The sequence below is a fragment of the Diachasmimorpha longicaudata genome, chromosome 3 (assembly GCF_034640455.1).
Source record: "Diachasmimorpha longicaudata isolate KC_UGA_2023 chromosome 3, iyDiaLong2, whole genome shotgun sequence".
Taxonomy (NCBI): Eukaryota; Metazoa; Arthropoda; class Insecta; order Hymenoptera; family Braconidae; genus Diachasmimorpha; species Diachasmimorpha longicaudata.
In genome coordinates, this window is record NC_087227.1 from 3,759,712 (window position 1) to 3,777,175 (window position 17,464).

The 17,464-nt window shown below is 36.9% G+C and overlaps 1 protein-coding gene across 2 annotated transcripts in view; it reads left to right on the plus strand.

Moving 5' to 3' along the window:
• LOC135160686 (slit homolog 2 protein-like) overlaps positions 1–17,464 on the plus strand; it is a 238,667-nt gene that overhangs the window by 128,940 nt on the left and 92,263 nt on the right. For both annotated transcript variants that reach the window (XM_064117505.1, XM_064117506.1), the window contains exon 4: positions 837–908. In XM_064117505.1, coding sequence (XP_063973575.1) covers positions 837–908 — 72 coding nt within the window. The remainder of the gene's footprint in view (positions 1–836; positions 909–17,464) is intronic.

Sequence of the window (17,464 nt, forward strand, 5' to 3'; positions counted from 1 at the left end):
CAACAGTCCAAGAATAACGTTGGCCCTAGATTGACATCACCATCGGTCGAAGCCAGACCCATGCTGGGAAATGCCAGACTTGACAGTTTAGAGTCAACCAAGCTGGACCCTGGTGTTAATGATCGGCAATTCATACTTGCATACATACGAGAAGTGGAGTTAAAATTATCTACATGAAAACTGCTAATTTTAAGATGCGCAAAATATTTTTTTTGTCATAATTCTTCCTTCAAACTAGAAGACCTGTATTCGTCATTTCGGAAATTTCCGAATTCCTGTCTTAACATAACATTGGTGGTCAATGTCAAGGCAATGATAATTCTGAGGGCCAGTCGAACGAATAAATTCAATTGCAAAAATATGGCCACGAACATACCATCAACTCTGAAACAAATGGGGATATTATTAACAAAATATATTCACTATGTGGTGATGATTGTAATTTATAATTCTCCGCCTGTTTTTTCTGTAAATTCGAGTTAATTCGGCGGAAATTGTCGGTACCATTGTGACTGCACGAATGTGGAGAAGGCACTTAATCAAGTCCTTTCCTTTTTCTCTTTTCTTTCTCGAGGTCATTCTTGCAATTAGATAAGAGATATTCAGCTGTTTGGAACGTTCATTGGATATAAGCAGCGCAACATCTGTTTCTGCATGCTCTTCATGAGACGTTTCAACATACGAATGATGTGCTCGAAGGTAATGGTGTCTATCAGTGATCCAACACGTACCTGACCCAAAAAATTTTCATCATATTCTGATGTTTTCCTCTTGAGTACAGCTTTTTGGAGGTCTCTGATTGTCTCGTTAATTATTTATTCTGGTTTTTGTTGCAGAGGAGAGGTTGTAGCGGTAAATTCGGAGTGGAAATCGTGAGGAAAACCACTAGCACTGCCAGAACGACATCCGTGAGTACCGATAATTTAGAATTATAGCGCATTAATGGGGCAGTGAAAAGCACATGAAGACTAAAAGACTTTCGTTCTAGAGAAAAACGCAGTTTTTGAAGACAGAACATGAACCATTTTCTGTACACAGTTTTAATGATTGTGGAAAAATTCGTTTAACATTTCGTGATAAGAGCGATAGTTTTCGAGATATTGGCTAATTTTTAAAATGAAATTTTGAAATTTCATCCGCGATGGAGATTTTACAGTGAGGATGCCATTTAGCGAACTGATTAAACAGATTATTTATTACAAACGCATGGATTGTTATTGTAGATTAGGGTCATTAGCCTAAACAGACTCGAATGAATACGACCCCTTATGGCGACATCATGTGAGGTCCAGGGTGGTGTACCTTTTTGTTACTTATGTTAGTCCCTCTAAGGAATTGGTGATGGGAGGTTGTGTCTTTCGAGCCATTAAAGAATGAAGAACTTTTACGAGAATTTTTCGTAGTTTCGGCCTTTAAATAATGCCATTCCCAATGCAAATGTTAGAAGGATGAACAAATTTTTTTTCCAACTTGCAACATTGTTTTGAAGTGATTGAATCCCTAAATAGCACTGTTAGGAGCTGGGGTTTAATTAAATATAAGATGGGGTGGATTTCAGTAACGAAATGGCAAACCGAGGTAAGTTGACAATCTCTGAGTCTAGTTTTTCAGCAATAACTCCGAATCGAAGAGAGATAACGGAATATTTCTAATGACATTTATTGTAGTACTCAATTCGTTCCACAAAAAAAGTTGTGAGGAAAGTTTTGCTATTGCTCGTAAATTTACAGTTATTGATCAAAAACTAATCAATAGTCAAAAGTCGCTTGCCTCGTTTTACCACTTCGTTAATGGTTTACTATTATAATTTCTATTCACTCGCACACTGTCAAGATAATGCGGAGGTGATTGAAAAATGTCTGTTAATGGTTAAAACGTTTAATTCATTATCAACACTTTATTTGATAGATCATACCCTTGTTTATATGATGATGTTGAAAAGTTTGAAATTTAAAAAGGATGATAAACAATAAGAAAAAAATGGATCACCAATGTAACCGAAAGGTGGATAATTTTGAATCGACAAAAAACCGAAAATTCTTTGACTGATCAAAAAATACGAGAGAGAGAAAAGTGACAAATGTTGAAGTTTAATAAGAGAATGCGGACCATGGAGAGATTTTTACAATCGTTCGGATTTGTGTAGCAGTCTATGTGTTGAAGGTTATGGACCAACTCAAATGGGACAATTATTTTGAGTGTCGGGATTAAAATTTAGGAAAAGTCCGACCATAATCAAATGATTGGAGGGAAAAATACTTCAACGGTAATAGAATCGCATTTGAGAAAGATTTTCAAGGGGAAAGTTCGTTCGTTAATAACAAAAAAGCACCAGAAATTACTGCAATTCAGCCAAATCCGTAATAAAACGATTTGTTCATGGAAATTAAAATTCTAGGAAAATTTTCAACTATTAGTATCCGGGAATTGTGAATATAGTATATTTTTTAAATTAAATAAATGTAGTGAGAGAGATTAATTCTGCGACAGAACAATTTCTTTATTTAAAAAATGACACGAGTAAGAAACGTCTCTATTCCATGAATCTCTGTAAGAGACTAAAGACTGCCCACGAAGACCAAAACAATGATCGTCACCTAATGAAAAAACAGTCTATTCTTTCTCCCTATGGAATCATTGCTAATGTTTATGTAAACTGAATGGGAACTCTATGGAACCTTCTACGTCGATTCGTTTTTGTAAGAGTAGTTCTTCCTGTAAATAAATCTCCGAATATACCTAAATACTCCTATAGTTTACTATAAAAAATTGAATATGTATTTTGTAGTTCGATGTGACGTCTGTTAAAGAGATTTCTTCCTCTAAATAAACAGAAAAAAACATCGTAAAATAGAATTGACTTCTTCTGAAGTCATTAAAATTTCGTGCACCATCGCCTCTCAAAAAATTCCACAGATAGTTTTAAAAAATTTGTAAAAAAACGTATAGAGAAGCGAGTACATGTTGAGAGCAGCTGGGTGTTACACACAAGAGGTTCCAGTAGCAACAGCTGACATTCCATGGGCTACAATTCCTACTTTGTCGGCCATCTGTCACCTGAACTTGTGCGCGCGCGTTCGAGAGAAAACGCTATCTCTCTCCCTTATCCCCCTTCTGCCCCTCATGTAACACCAATTTTGACCCCAATGCTTTCTTGTTCAGACTACCAGACTGTAAAAAATTAAATAAAAAGATATTAAATTCAAATTTTCGAGCTGGAATAATTACTTGGATTCTTGGAAGGATGGGAGCGGTAGAGGGGGGTAAAAACAGGGAGGAATCACTCGGATGGAAGGGCACGTATTGAGTTGAAAAAAAAAAATGACTGGAAGTGACAGATTATTTGCAATGAGGTTCCCTCGTGTTGAACCTGCCTTGCCCCGATGCTTCATGAGATGAAGAATAAAAAGATAATGAAGAATAAATTCATTTAGTTAATTCCTAAGAATTAATTGTTCAACATTCAAATGTCATGAGTAGTATATACTATTTTAAAAGTAAACTATATCCTATTCTAAAAGTAGTATATGTTATTTTAGAACTTTACTTCTGTTGAGGTGTTCTATGTTAGGGTAATGGATAGGTCATGAGAAGGCTTTAGCACTGATGAAGAGGATTTTCGGGTTGCATTATTGTGTTAAAATTTAATGAGTGTGCAAGTTTTATTAACGAACGTTGAATAGAAAATTGGTATGATTTTGGCGGATCTTATTGCGGATACCTATTATTAATTCTGTGTTAAAATTGTGTGAAATGGCTTTGAAACCAGGGAAACGCCGAAAACTCTTTTGCCAGTTTTTTTTGGAATTTTTGTACTGTACGAAAACGGCGTATCCGATAATTGAAACAATTTTATGAGTGGGTTAAAGAAATTGATTATAAAACAGAACGAATAGCACGTGAATCACACGAAGAACGGTGATATTGACGCAATTTTAAATTTCATAATATTTTTTACGCTTTAATAGGTGACTTATTTATATTAATTGGGCCCTTTGCTTGATAATTACCTAACGAACGAATGAAATAGGCACACTATTATAAGCGACAGTCTGAACCCTAGATTAATCATCCTATGAGAACATTGTAGGGCATCATTTGCTATCAATTGCTATTATTTGCCTCATCAAATTTTTTATAGAAATTAAATTTTTCAATTAACCGTATTGGGGGTGCCAATTCAACACACAATATTTTAACAAGGGACAAAGTAAACAGATACCCACTCCGCATAAATAAACTCATCACAACACAATTCAAACACCAAGTCATTCAACGCGTCACATGTGTGTGTCATCTTGTGACGTCACAGGACATTGTTGGATAGGATTTTGGATTACACTGAGAGAAAAATGTAATTTTGCGAATCAAATATTTTTCTGACAAGAATTTAACGCGAATTTGTAAACGGAAATTTCGGGCATTTGTTCGTCCTAAATAAATATGATTAACAAATTATATTTTTCGTGTATTTGAGAGTTGATGTAGTGCTTAAATCGTTACAAATTGAAACATAACGAAGCGGAAAAACGTTGAAAATATTAAAGATGAAATTATAAAAGAATGAATGGCCGTGATGTGTTGAATTGACTGTGTGATTTATAGCAGACGCACCGCATCGGCTGTGAAACAACGAAATTTTCAAAATTACTGAAGAAAAATAGTACATTATGCATCAAAGGTGGAACGTTATATTTTCCCGCTAATCGCACTCAGACATTGTGGAGTACATTCAGCAATTTTGGGCGAAATGACCGAGTTATTTGACTACGGAGAGTAACCAGGATTAATTCTGGATTAGTCACTCTCCGAGGGAAACACCGCGACGCTTTTCATGAATTTCTACGAACTGGTTGATAAAAAATAGTTGAAAACAAAGATAATATTGTTCCAAATAGTTTCCAGAAAAATAATAGTTTCGGAACAATTATTATTGAATTATGGTCAAGGATTATCTAAATAATGTCAAATCGATTTGACTATTAACTTTAATCCTTTATTTATCGTACACAGAAGGTTTTAATATCTTTCTCTTTGATGTCTCCAGAGCAACTGACTCTCAGTGACCAAAGTTTTCGCACTCTAGACCTATTTCACAAAAGGCTCTTGTTTATTCATTCCTTTCTGTTCCTTCTCGGGTTCTGTTTACTAAAACTATTCTAAACATTTCGGCACTGTTCGGAACTAGAAAAACTATAAAGTCCTGACAGGGACTGAACACCGCTGTGGACAGACGATCAATGTTTGTCCACACATATCAAGCACTCTCAATAATTATTAATGGAAAAAAAAAATTTTGGGGCGAATAGTTTTCCAACGTAAAGTCCAGACTATTGGAAATGGGGTAATTTTAATAATTCAAACTTGTCAATAAGTGTATTAAATCCTTTCATTAGGAACTAACCAAAAAGACACAAGGGATATAGTACCCTAGATCCGATGACTCACATCAATAATAGTTCCACTCATACAACTCTGTTTAGACCCAAAAACAAAGCCTACACATCATACCCCAAACTTTTCAGAATGTCCACCAATAAAAATGTTTTTCGATCTAAAGTGGAAGTTAATCTTTGATAATTATAAAAAAAAAAAAAAGAGAGTTGCCTCCTAAGCATCACTACGTGAAGCTTTCGACTATGCTGTACCTCGCAATTGCATACCAGCATTTGTTTAGTCTCATTCATCGGCTTGCTCTTTTCGCTATTTTAAGTTTTCCACATTCTTACTGTCGATTTGGCTGTGGTGTTTATTTATCCTCGCATCCTCATGCGAGAACACGAGTGGACCTACATTTTTAAGTGGGATCCGAACCACTCTTTGATAATTATAATATAAACTCTAATACAGACAGTATGAAAATGCGTTAGAGGAGTGGGGGAATTTGACTCATACTTGAATTCGACAAAATGGAGGTACCAAATCAGGACTATTCTCATACTGTCCTTAATATAAACGCAAGAGTTGGAGTTGCGACGTTGCCAGAATCTCGCTACACGCACTTGGACACTGTAGAATGCATTGGGCAACGTTTTCGTCGAAATAATCCGGGTGGCGTGTTACCACTGGGAGGGAGGGGGCACCCGGGTCGGATTGTGGAGGGTAACCAATCTAGGGTTAATGTAACGCGGTGAGGTACTCGATTAAGCTGTTAGTTTGATACTGTACTCAATAGATGATTCTCTGACTGAACGATCCATATCCTTTAATGGCTCGATTGTTACTGCTAGGTGGATGGACTGATCTGAACTTATTCGGTGATTCTCCTCGTGATTGACTCGTGAACCCAAAAAGTCGTGAGGTCATTCAAGATTTCTGTCCAGTCCGTTGACCGTTGAACGAATTTGAATAACACCTTTCAAACAAGGTCCATGTGAACCTTTCCATGGCTTCTTCGGATTTTGTAATATTCATTAAAACTAACTGGTACAGGAAATTCTGTTGAACTTTGTTGTTAAACTATTATAAATTATTTTAGGGTAGAATATATATGATTGGAAGTACAGAACGCCCGACGGACTACGTACAACACAAAATAATCTGTAAATTGTAACCAACAGTGACCGACGCTATCCGACAGAAGTGGTGTGACCTTTACTTTCCGGATAGGACTCTCCGGGCATGAGAAACGGGCCAGTGTTGCTACATGGTTGGACGATGACTGCCAACACTCAGCCAATCCGTTCCTCATATCCTACCAGGGTTTACGCCTAATTAATTATTTTTTCCTTCATTTCTGTCAATTTTAGTGGGAGTATTATTCCGAATGAATTCGTCCCAATTCAAGTTCAAAAATGACAAATGAGATATTCACCATGTGATTGAGAAATCAAAATAGTATATTTCAATACAAGTGCGACGGGGTGGTAACGGGTGTGAAGCTGGCGGCCCGAGGTGAAACCGGGAAGAGAATCACAAAAATTTCGGAAACTTTGTGAGGATAAATATATAGATGAGATTATAATTGATACCAGGCATCTCAAGGAACAATCTGCAAAATAAATAATTAAAACTATTGTAAAACAAATGGTTTTTTCGCGAAAAGTATTCAACTGATCGAGCTGTCCTAAAGCACAGAGTTAAGACCTATAATCTGAGAAAATGTCGGATTTTTTCAAACCTTTTTAGTGAATTTATTCTTCAATTTCCTGAAAGTTGATTTTGGACAAGTGGCAGAGGGAAAGGGGGGTATAGTGTGATCGGTAGCTCAGTCGATAAGGGGAGTGTTCAACACGGTACTGGGAATCCCGGGTTCGATTCCCGGCCAGGAATTTTGTTTCTCTAATTCTCTTCAAATTTTTCTCTTCATGTCCAATGAAAATTCAGGAGCGTGAAAAGTGACAGATTCAATGCTTCTATTTGAAAGCAAAAAAAGCAGTAGAAGTAGAAGTTGAATAATATAACTACTGTATGTAGAATGTATATGAAAATATAACAATGCAAATGCGCATCTCTCGCAGTTCAGAGGAGGAGTTAAACTGTATGGCAGCATAGAAAGTATATGAAAATTCTCATTAAAAAAAGTTACTTTCCTTTTTTACTTTCTTCTTATATATGCCATTTCTCGGGTGCAAGCGTACGGATTGGCTGAAAAAAATTTAGTGGAGCGTCGAGAATATTTATAACCAAATTCCCTAGTATCGAACTCATTTTCCCCCGCCGGTAGGAGAGAAAAAGCAAGTATGAATTTATAAAAATCGGAATTTCACGGATTGAGATATCAATTTTTAAATTTCGTCTGTTTCAAACTTCAACGTCTCGCAAATGAAATTTGACAGGGACGTTCAATGCCACAACATTAAAAAGGTCAGGAGAAAGCGTCAGTCATTGCCAAGTGTATTTTAGAGTTGGATTTATTGGCAAAATGGTCTGATTATCGTTAATTTTTTTCATCGAAATGCTCCGCAATCAATTCAATAAACTGAAAAATGTTACTAATCTCATTATTGATACTATTTATGGTCATCTTCATTGATCGTAAACCCATTTCCCTCCCCTCCCCCCGGTCGTTGCTAAAAGTATAAAGCCTCAGTTCTCCGAATTAATACACTTTTTGCAAATTCTTTAAATGTCAATTCTTCAAATCTCTCCAGACACCGAGTAAGATAAAGACCTTGAATTCTAGGGTGACAGAAAGGTCAGGAAATGAAAATAATGGAAACTATATCTGATTGAATTGATGAAGTTAAAAGATAATGAAGTAGAAATATTTATACAACATTTGTTCGTGAGAGAAATCGAATCGAAGAACTTTATAAAAATTGAGCGACGTCAAAGATTGATATAAAAATCGAAAATAAAGGAAAAATGAACATGGAGATTCTTAAAGTCTCGTTGAATATCTCCTCAAAACCTTCCACGCCCATGAATTCATAGAACTCATTCATATTGCGATTTGCCTCTACAAGAGTTAGCGGCTCAAATCACCGTGATTAGCAGAAGAAAGTCATTAACATCATTTAAATTCAGCTTCGAGGAAAGAAAAACCGCTTAAAAAATTCCCAAAAATCCGACACAATCCACTACACATACCCTCCCCTACCCCGATTCCCTGTTATTGGTGACGGAAAAAACGGCAATTAAATTGCAAAACAACCATTTTAATGAACCGAGAGTATCCTATTAATACCATCCAAATAGTCCTTTTCCGATTTGAATATATTTTCTGGTTATGTTGTAATACTGGTTTAACAATTATTAATATTTGATTTGGGGTAAATGATGATTCTTGGTTAAAAATACTTTGATGTTCGCTCACCAGCGTTGCTAGGCAATCAGCTCTGATCATCACTTCCTAATGGAGATCTCTAATGTTGCCCTCGCCCGAAGAAAAATGTTTTTTGCCAAATACTCATTTACTTCATGGAAGTATTTATTTCTCAATCCTGTATTTCTGGAATCGAGTAATTCCCTGATAATTCCGATTAAGATTGAATTGCGGAAATTGTATTGGCCTAGAACATGGGCACATTAATTACAACCTTGATTGAATGCCGGCAATAATAATGAGCATTAAATAATTCATCGAAATTCTTCTTTTAAGGAAATCCGAAATTTCGAAAAACTAAGTAATCATTAAAGGAGTTCATTCAAGGTCACGTACAAAATTCTCATCCTCTAGATTAATATGATTATCATAATTTAAATCGAACTCGGTTCCCCTTGAGAGTGATTAGACCGAAGAAATACAATTTTGAAAAAATAAATACTTCTGGGAAGTGCATGAATATTTGGCAAAAATATGTTTTTTCCGTGCGCACATTAGTTGAGACTAAAGATCTGGTCTGTGAGATCAAGGTGTCGAATATCTCTCCAGGTACTTTAATGAAGGTGTCTAGAATATTTATGACGGCTGGTGGGCCTCCGCACAAGGGCCCCTTTGTCCCCGTGTAACCCTTCGGATAATTTTTTCTCCACGAATTAATTCTAAATAAAATACTCTCAGATTTAACGGCTTAATATGTATAATGTCCCAGACCCATTGGGGGAGGATCATTAGGGAGAAGGTCAAACGTTATGAGAATCACTTAGGGATGGTCCAAGTCACAAGGGTCACTTGGAGGAGAATGGAACATACGAGCGTCACTTGGGGGAGGGCCAAGTATCACGAGGTTCATTGCGGAGAGGGTTAAATTTTATGAGGGCAACTTCTGGATGGTGAAAAGTCACAAGAGTCACTTGGAGGACAGTCGCATCCACGCGGATCATTTTGTAGAGCGTGAAACGTCTTGCCTCATTGGGGAGAGGGTCAAACGGTATGAGAATGACTTGGAGATGATGAAAAGTCGCAAGGGTCATGTGAAGGAGAGTCAAACACACGAGAGTCACTTGGGAGAGGGTCAAACATCACGAGTTTCATTGTGGAGAGGGTTAAATTTTATGAGAGTAACTTCTGGATGGTCAAAAGTCACAAGGGTCACTTGAAGCAGTGTCAAAGGTCACAAAGGTCACTCGGGGAAGGACCAAACCCCAGGCGAGTCACTAGGGAAAGTACTACAGATTATGAGACTCACGTGAAAATTGTCACAAGTCGCAAGGGACATTGAGGGAGAGCCATCCGCAAGTGGGTAGTTCTGGATAAAGTACAATCCTCAGGTTTAATCGTTTCACATAATGCCTCCGACCCCCCAAAAAAATAATCCTTATATCAAGACTTCGAATTCCATTAAAAACACCGCGTAAATTTCCGCAAATGCCCATTAAAAAAATTCTCGAAATCTTCCCTCGCCCAGTAGATAAAACCATAAAAACCCATCACTCTTGCCCATAACTCGTTGGAGTGAATCAAAATGATCCCTCAAGCGTAATTCGTAAAGGCAGAAGTGGTCGTCTGCGTTATGTTCTGGTGGATCGGTAGTTGAGTTGGTGGGACAGGTAAAGGGAGAGAAGAGCCCATCAACTCCATGCTTCCTCGATCCCACAAAAACCATCGAGAAAAAAATTATCCTCTCAACACGATTAACCATCAAACACAGCTATGACTTGAAGTAACTCGACACGTCACGTATCGTCTGACGCATTGATGATAAACGAAAGCCAGACTTGCTTCGCGCACACTCACCTTATCTCTCTCACTCGGTCTCACATTTCTGTTACACTTCGAGCCCTCCTTGAGCCCCTCGACCCGAGAAATAAACAAAAAGTCATGGGCGAGAGTTTAAATAGGTCATTAGCCTCCTTGGTGGGTCCAACACACTTGAACAAAGGAGTATTTTACGAGTGGGGGGTCATTTGGAGCTCGTTAAGGATCGGTTACGATTTTTCTCTTTCAGTTTTTTTTCTTTCACCCACTCCCTCCCTCCCTCACATTTTTTTCTTCTTCAGTCGGCCACTTTTTCACTGTACAAAACACACAAAATTACGTCACTCCCCAACGCCGTAAAAAATAAATGTACGAGTTCGTCCTACATTTCGTTGTTAAGTGCGCGTTATTAGGAATGGAATGAAATGTATGTCGAACTTGGCGATATGGGCAAGTTATTGTAATGGCCTCGAAAATGAAAAGTGGTGGATTCATGGTATCTTCACATTTTATGACATCTGGAGTCATTCGGGCATGATTTTGGGGAGATATGTGAATGTGGTAAAAAAGTTTGCGGTCATATTTCTCCGGAATGAATGATGCGATCAAGGTCGGTGATGACGCAATCGAAGCATCGCAACGTAACTTAGGTCTGATTAGATACAATGGCTCCGGCGCTCTTACTGTTTTTTTTTAGAAATTTGCCAAATTTTTTTAGTTTGTAGATTATTTTATTGGAATGTATGGGTGCGAGGTCGCTGATTGCGAATATAATAACGGCTTTAGCGAAATTGGTTAACGCATATTTATTTATAACAATGTAATTGTTTAAACCGCGATTTCGCATAAAGAGAGACAGGAAAAAATTTCAAACAAAAAATAGTTGCTATGAAAAATATAAATTTTTTATTAACCTTCTGACTTACAGGGATTGTGGGTGGAAGTTATTGTCATCAGCATGAAATTAAAATGTGACGATTTCCTGTGATCCTCCATGTTTTGTAGCTTCTGAAGACCTCCCGTGATGTTTTTCGAAGGATATCCCTACATGTGAGAAACGTTTCAGCCAACGACTTCCCCGAACCAATGGTTCGATTTGAATTTTTTTAATGGCAATTGGTTCATCTTTATAAAGCTTAGACTTAACTAAATTCTGGTTACCATCGTCTCAGCGGTATCACGATTTTGCGGTGAAGCCTACCCGGAAAAAACGTTAAAAACTTTTTTATTCTGTCGATCCTAGCATATCTCATCGACAAATAATGGAAACCGGGAGTGGAATGCATACAATATCCTCTCTCTTTGATCTGATGTAACTTTCTGCGAAACCAACTCACCGGTTACTGAGTCATCCAATGGGTACTTTTTTCATTCTTGTATTCTATTCTACTTTTAAATACCTGTCAAATTTTTTCTACTTCTAAATTAATACTTTGGAACCTCACGAATTGATGCCACGATAATCATTAAATTCAAGGGTTCGAGAGAGTTAGGGATGAGGTAATCATCCGAAAGATCCGTTGTGCTTGGCTTTTAGATCCAATTTTTAATTCATTTCATTCTGTTAAAAAATATAATAGCATTATGTGATTACGAATTAGATGCTGTGTTGCATCAAGTAGAGATTCAGTAACTATTTCTCACTATTCAGTTGCATCAACATAACTGTTCTGTTCGTCCAACTATGCGCGAAAATGTATTTTATTGAATTAACAAGATTTGTAGTTCATTCAAACAAATTGGAAAATAAAGCGAAATATCTCATGAACTAATGATCCGGTTCAGCCGTTGTTCAGTGCCATATATTTCATGCCGAGAGGAAATTTGATGCCAAATTTCAAACAGATAAATGAATTTTGCGTGGCGTTACCACGCTAACAAACTTTATTTGCACGAAACAGAAAAATTAGAAGAGGATTATCTCGAAAACTTAGTGAGAATGGATATACATGTTTTGATTGATTGAGATAGAGTACATTGAGACGAATATTTTGAGAGATGGAAAATTAAAATGGACTGGGTAGTTTTCTGAAAATAAATGGAAATTTATGAAAAACGGCTGAATTAATCGAGTTGCATTTCGACACAGCCTTAGTCGTTAGTAAAACTGTGATATGATGAGCCTTGATCTTTCTGGGAATAACTTTAGCCGTTTATTCTTTTAATTTTCTAAAAGAGTAGGTCAAGAGGACCATGCGCACATACACACATGATATTCAAACTTTGTATTTTTCCGTTTCAAACTATTCTACATCATTTTCACGCAAAATTAGGAAATCCGAAAATTGCACAATTACAAAACTTCCACTCGGCAGCAAAAAGATTCACCCCAATTAATTCGCTAACATCCCCCAAATTCTTCTGTCGGTGGACCTAAAAAGGCTCACTCCCTAGCAGTAATTTGCATTTTAAACTTCTCTAAATTGAAAGCTGAGAATTTTCAGAGAAGTTTACATTTCCACAGACATTTGCCGCATGGAGAAGAATATCCAGTAAAATTTTCACAACTCAAACTCGTTTACCGACTTCAAAAGTGACAGAAAATTTAAGTGACTAGAAAGTAATTTTTCATAGAAAATTCAGATAATAATTATGGAATGTTCGGAAAAACAATCCATAACATTTCTGTAAACTTTCCATTACCACATTTCGCTCCGGAAGTACGAAACGGGTACGATATCTTTATTGAATACTTCTCTCAGTGTGGGAAACGTCAATAGCGATGATGTCACTACTTCACTGGAAAAATCCCCGGTTCCCCCTACAGATCATTAACCTCTGTTACTCCAAAGTTTATCAAAATATCCGACTAGTCCGTTCCATTTCCTCCAATAAATCAGTGATGAATTGACAAAAAAAGTTTGTGACTTTTACTTTCAATGGAAAACATCACCCGCTTTCCAATAGCGCTAAAAAGTCAATATTCGAATAACAATTTTTTAAAAATAAACACAAGTATTTTATATCCCTGCCGTCACCACTTTTGCTCTCGAAAAATCGTTTCATCCACTTTACTCTGCTATAACCGTTAACCTTCAGTGACATCCAATGAACCCCAGAAATGCTTAATGAACCTCCAACAATCTCTTCACATTGATATAAAGCCCTATTACGTCCACCAGTGAACGAAAAAAAAAGTGGTAACCAGACAGATGATCAACAGGTGCGAACGTTGTAATGAAAGTCCACAGTTCTCCCTAAACAAACTGCATCATGCACATCAATTATCAAGTTTAGACCCCTCCCTCCAGCCCCTATCGCCTCTTTTTTCCATCCCTCACTAAGTACTTGAATAAACAACAAAGAAATGGCAATATTTACACGTATCTCGGTTAAAGCTTCAAAGGTGGTAAAATCGATGCCCCTTGTTAGGCGAAAAAGTGACTCTTCCTATGTTTACTTAACCGATGTTATGCTGGTATGAGCATAACATAAGCCCGCGCTGTCCTATTTTCAACGTTTCAAGTTGGTATGGGTGTGGTGAAACGTTAAGTCAGCTACATATGTCCACGAAAGACCTCACACACCAACAGATTCTTCATACATTTTTTTTTCTGCAGTTGGAGCACTCATATCGAGAATACTATCGAGAAAAAAAAATGTAGACCCCTGGCATTGCCGAGTTTTTTAGCTTCGCAGTATTGTTAAATACTCTGATATTTTTCATTCACATTTGCACAATATCCTAATTCTCAACGCTCTCTCAATTCGGTTACCCGTAATTTATATTTTTTAATTGAAATTACTCGCAACGAAGCCTACTCAGCCTTTTTCTTGGGTATTTCCGACCATCCCGGACCCTACGACACAAGTCCCAAACCTTCCCTCCATTTTTCGCAAATCGTCAGGCACATAGAACTGAAGACTTCTTTAATTTTAAGTTGGTATTAATTTGGCACTTCAGCAAGGTAGTCATCCGAGTTCCGATATTGCCTCACTCTCAACTCTTACCTATTATCTGGCGAATTTTTTAATTTTTTACCCACCTACATCTTATTTCAACTCATCATAGACCACTACTCAAGAGGGACAACGCAAAAACGTTTTCAAAAAATTTCGTATTTTTACAACTCAGAGCATTGTAGCAAATATTTCGCAAGTGTGTGGGAGGATTGAAATAACTTAATTCAAATAATACTCAATTCAGAATAATGCTCGTATATTGTAGAGCTTATTAATAGTAGAAATGGGATAATTATAATGATTCTAAATGTGTGAATGATATTTATTCTTTTTTATTTTATACGCTCGAAAGGCACAACCGCTCTGGTTCGTTTTCTTAGAGGAACTAACAAAAAGACTAAAGGATCACAACACCCTGGACCTAATGACACACATTAACAATGGTCCCACTCATGCACCTCTGTTTAGACCCAAGAAAACAGAGTATACACATCATATCCCAAATTTCTTAGAATTTTTAGTCATAAAAATGTTTTCCAATCTCAAGTAGAATCACGAGTACTGTATTAATTTTTGATAAATAGTTTGAAATGTAAACTCTAATAATTAACAAAATTCTAGTCAAAATGAAGGCAAACAGAATTGTATTGATTCTAATAAACAATTGATGGGAGATTATAGTTGTGCTCTCGCTCGCGTTGCTAGGCGAACTGCCTCGATCTCCATCCCGTCATGGAGATCGTTAACTCTGTATTCCTCATGGAAACTGCTGCTTCCATCATTTGGTGAGACGAAATCTGGCCCTGCATCGCCCAAGGTATCCGATACCTTACGCATGTTTATGGAATAACTCTGGTGGTCCAGGTGCACAGGGCTGCCTTTGTTTCGGCACTACCCACGAGAGAAATGACACCCGAAACAAGACTGGGCCGGCTCCGTGTGCGTACAGAGCAGCTTTGGGTCAGTACTGGATATCGGTATGGGGTCAATACAAAATTCTTACTGGAGTGATAACAATGTTACAGTACCGAGTCTCAGATTTGCCTCAGTACCGTGTACTCATGACGTATCCGTATTGATTTACTTTACTTTGTCAGTGCTGATCTTTAGTACTGAAATACGATCATGAATCGGCGTGTTTCAAAACCGTGTCGCACAGTAGTCAAATCATCCAGGTCGTTCAATAATTAGGCAGTAATTGTTCGTTTATATACATTTATATATTTATTAATTTGTTCATTATCAGAACACAGTCAAATCACAAATTTGAATTTTTTTACTTATATCTGTATTTTTATATTTTAGAAAACTATTCCTTTTTCTTCGTGCAAAATTGAATATTTTCATTTTATATTTAGTATAATTAAAAAAAATATATTTTCTCTTTTAATGATTTTAATATGTTTTTAAGACTCGTTTTTAATGTTTTTTTGTTGGAACTTACTCTCCTATTTCTCCTACAGAAATATCTTCAGTGTTATGGGATTTATCACATTGAGTTGCGAATATTGTTTCATCATTCGTCTGATAATTCTCGAAACTATTGTCGTCAAGTCCAATGAGAGAGCTGCTCGAATCATTGTCACCAATGTTCACGTCGGTATCAGTATCATTTAAACTAATAGAATATATTTCACATCCATTTTCAATTCGTTGATGATGTACGACATTTAACTCTTGCTTTATTTCATTATCGAAAATTTTACCACTCTTATTAGGTTCGTCTTCACAAGGGAACACAGATGTATTTGCTTCTAGTCGTTTTCTGATACGATATTTCTTCAATCGATAAAAACTTCCTGATTTCTGGAATTTGGTCATACTGATATTGATTATCGACTTTAGTTTATGTGTCTACTACTCATAACTAATGCCCGAAGACTATCCGTATGCCGCACCAAGGAATATATATATGAAGGACTATATATATACATATAGTCCTTCATAAGTTAAAATGAATCCATTTATTTATTGAACGTCACAATAAAGAGATTAAAAAACTCCCCTTCGGGTACTGTAACGCGGCAATATATGTGCAGTGTCAACTTCGGTAATCAGTATTACAGTATGAATACCGAAACAAGGTTGGGGCAATACTGGGAGCCCATACTTTATTCTGGTATTGGCTTTAGGTTGATTTTACAACAGAGACAATACCGGGAAAGTCCCGTATGACTGTATACTGAGACACAGAGTTGTGCCGGTCCTGGTTCGGTTGTCAAGGATCGAGAGCTCTTACGTGGGAAGGAAAAGGCCTCGCTGCACGGAGAGAAATATTTAAGAAAAATTGCGAATCTTTTTTGTAATTAAGGAGCGCAGTTCGGTTATTGGGAATTTTACGGAACTGCGACGGAATTTTTCCGAAAAGTTTCGTAATTTTTTCTTGAACTGACCGTGAAAACATGTGACACTGTCGTGTAAAATTTCCCGGCCAATTTCCTAATCGGTGAGCGAACAGGGACTTCCGTAATTTTTACGGAATATTTCTCCCCGTGCGGTCAACCCGGAAAATTTTCCCCCACACCATTCTACATTGCTTCCAGGCAAAATTAAAATGTTTTTGAGCCCCCGAGAGGACGATTGCAATGTGGTTATTCGCAAGTCAAAAAATTTACAAACAATAATTATACTGTTGCGGAATGTTTTATGAGCGTTTGGTTATTTTTATCTGAATTTACTGAAAAAAAGATACTATTGCAACTATAATTTTCCTAGTCATTTTTGGAATCTGTGAGCGAGCTTAAGCTTCGTAATTTTTGCTTAATATTTCTCTGTGGCACGTAACATCATATCTCTCAATACGTTTTACCCCTATGTCAACGTACTATTTCTTTCAAAGATATTTTTTTCGTAACTTCCATATTACAATCCTCAACTTTATGATGAAAATAAGAATCCAACCAAGAAAACCACAATAATTATAATAGTGCGTTCATTTCATATGTTCTCTAGAAATGAGTTGAAATGTCCCTGGAATTCGTATACTCACAGAGTTCCCATAAACTGCTTTTTTTCTGGATTTGACAGAGTTGTATTGAA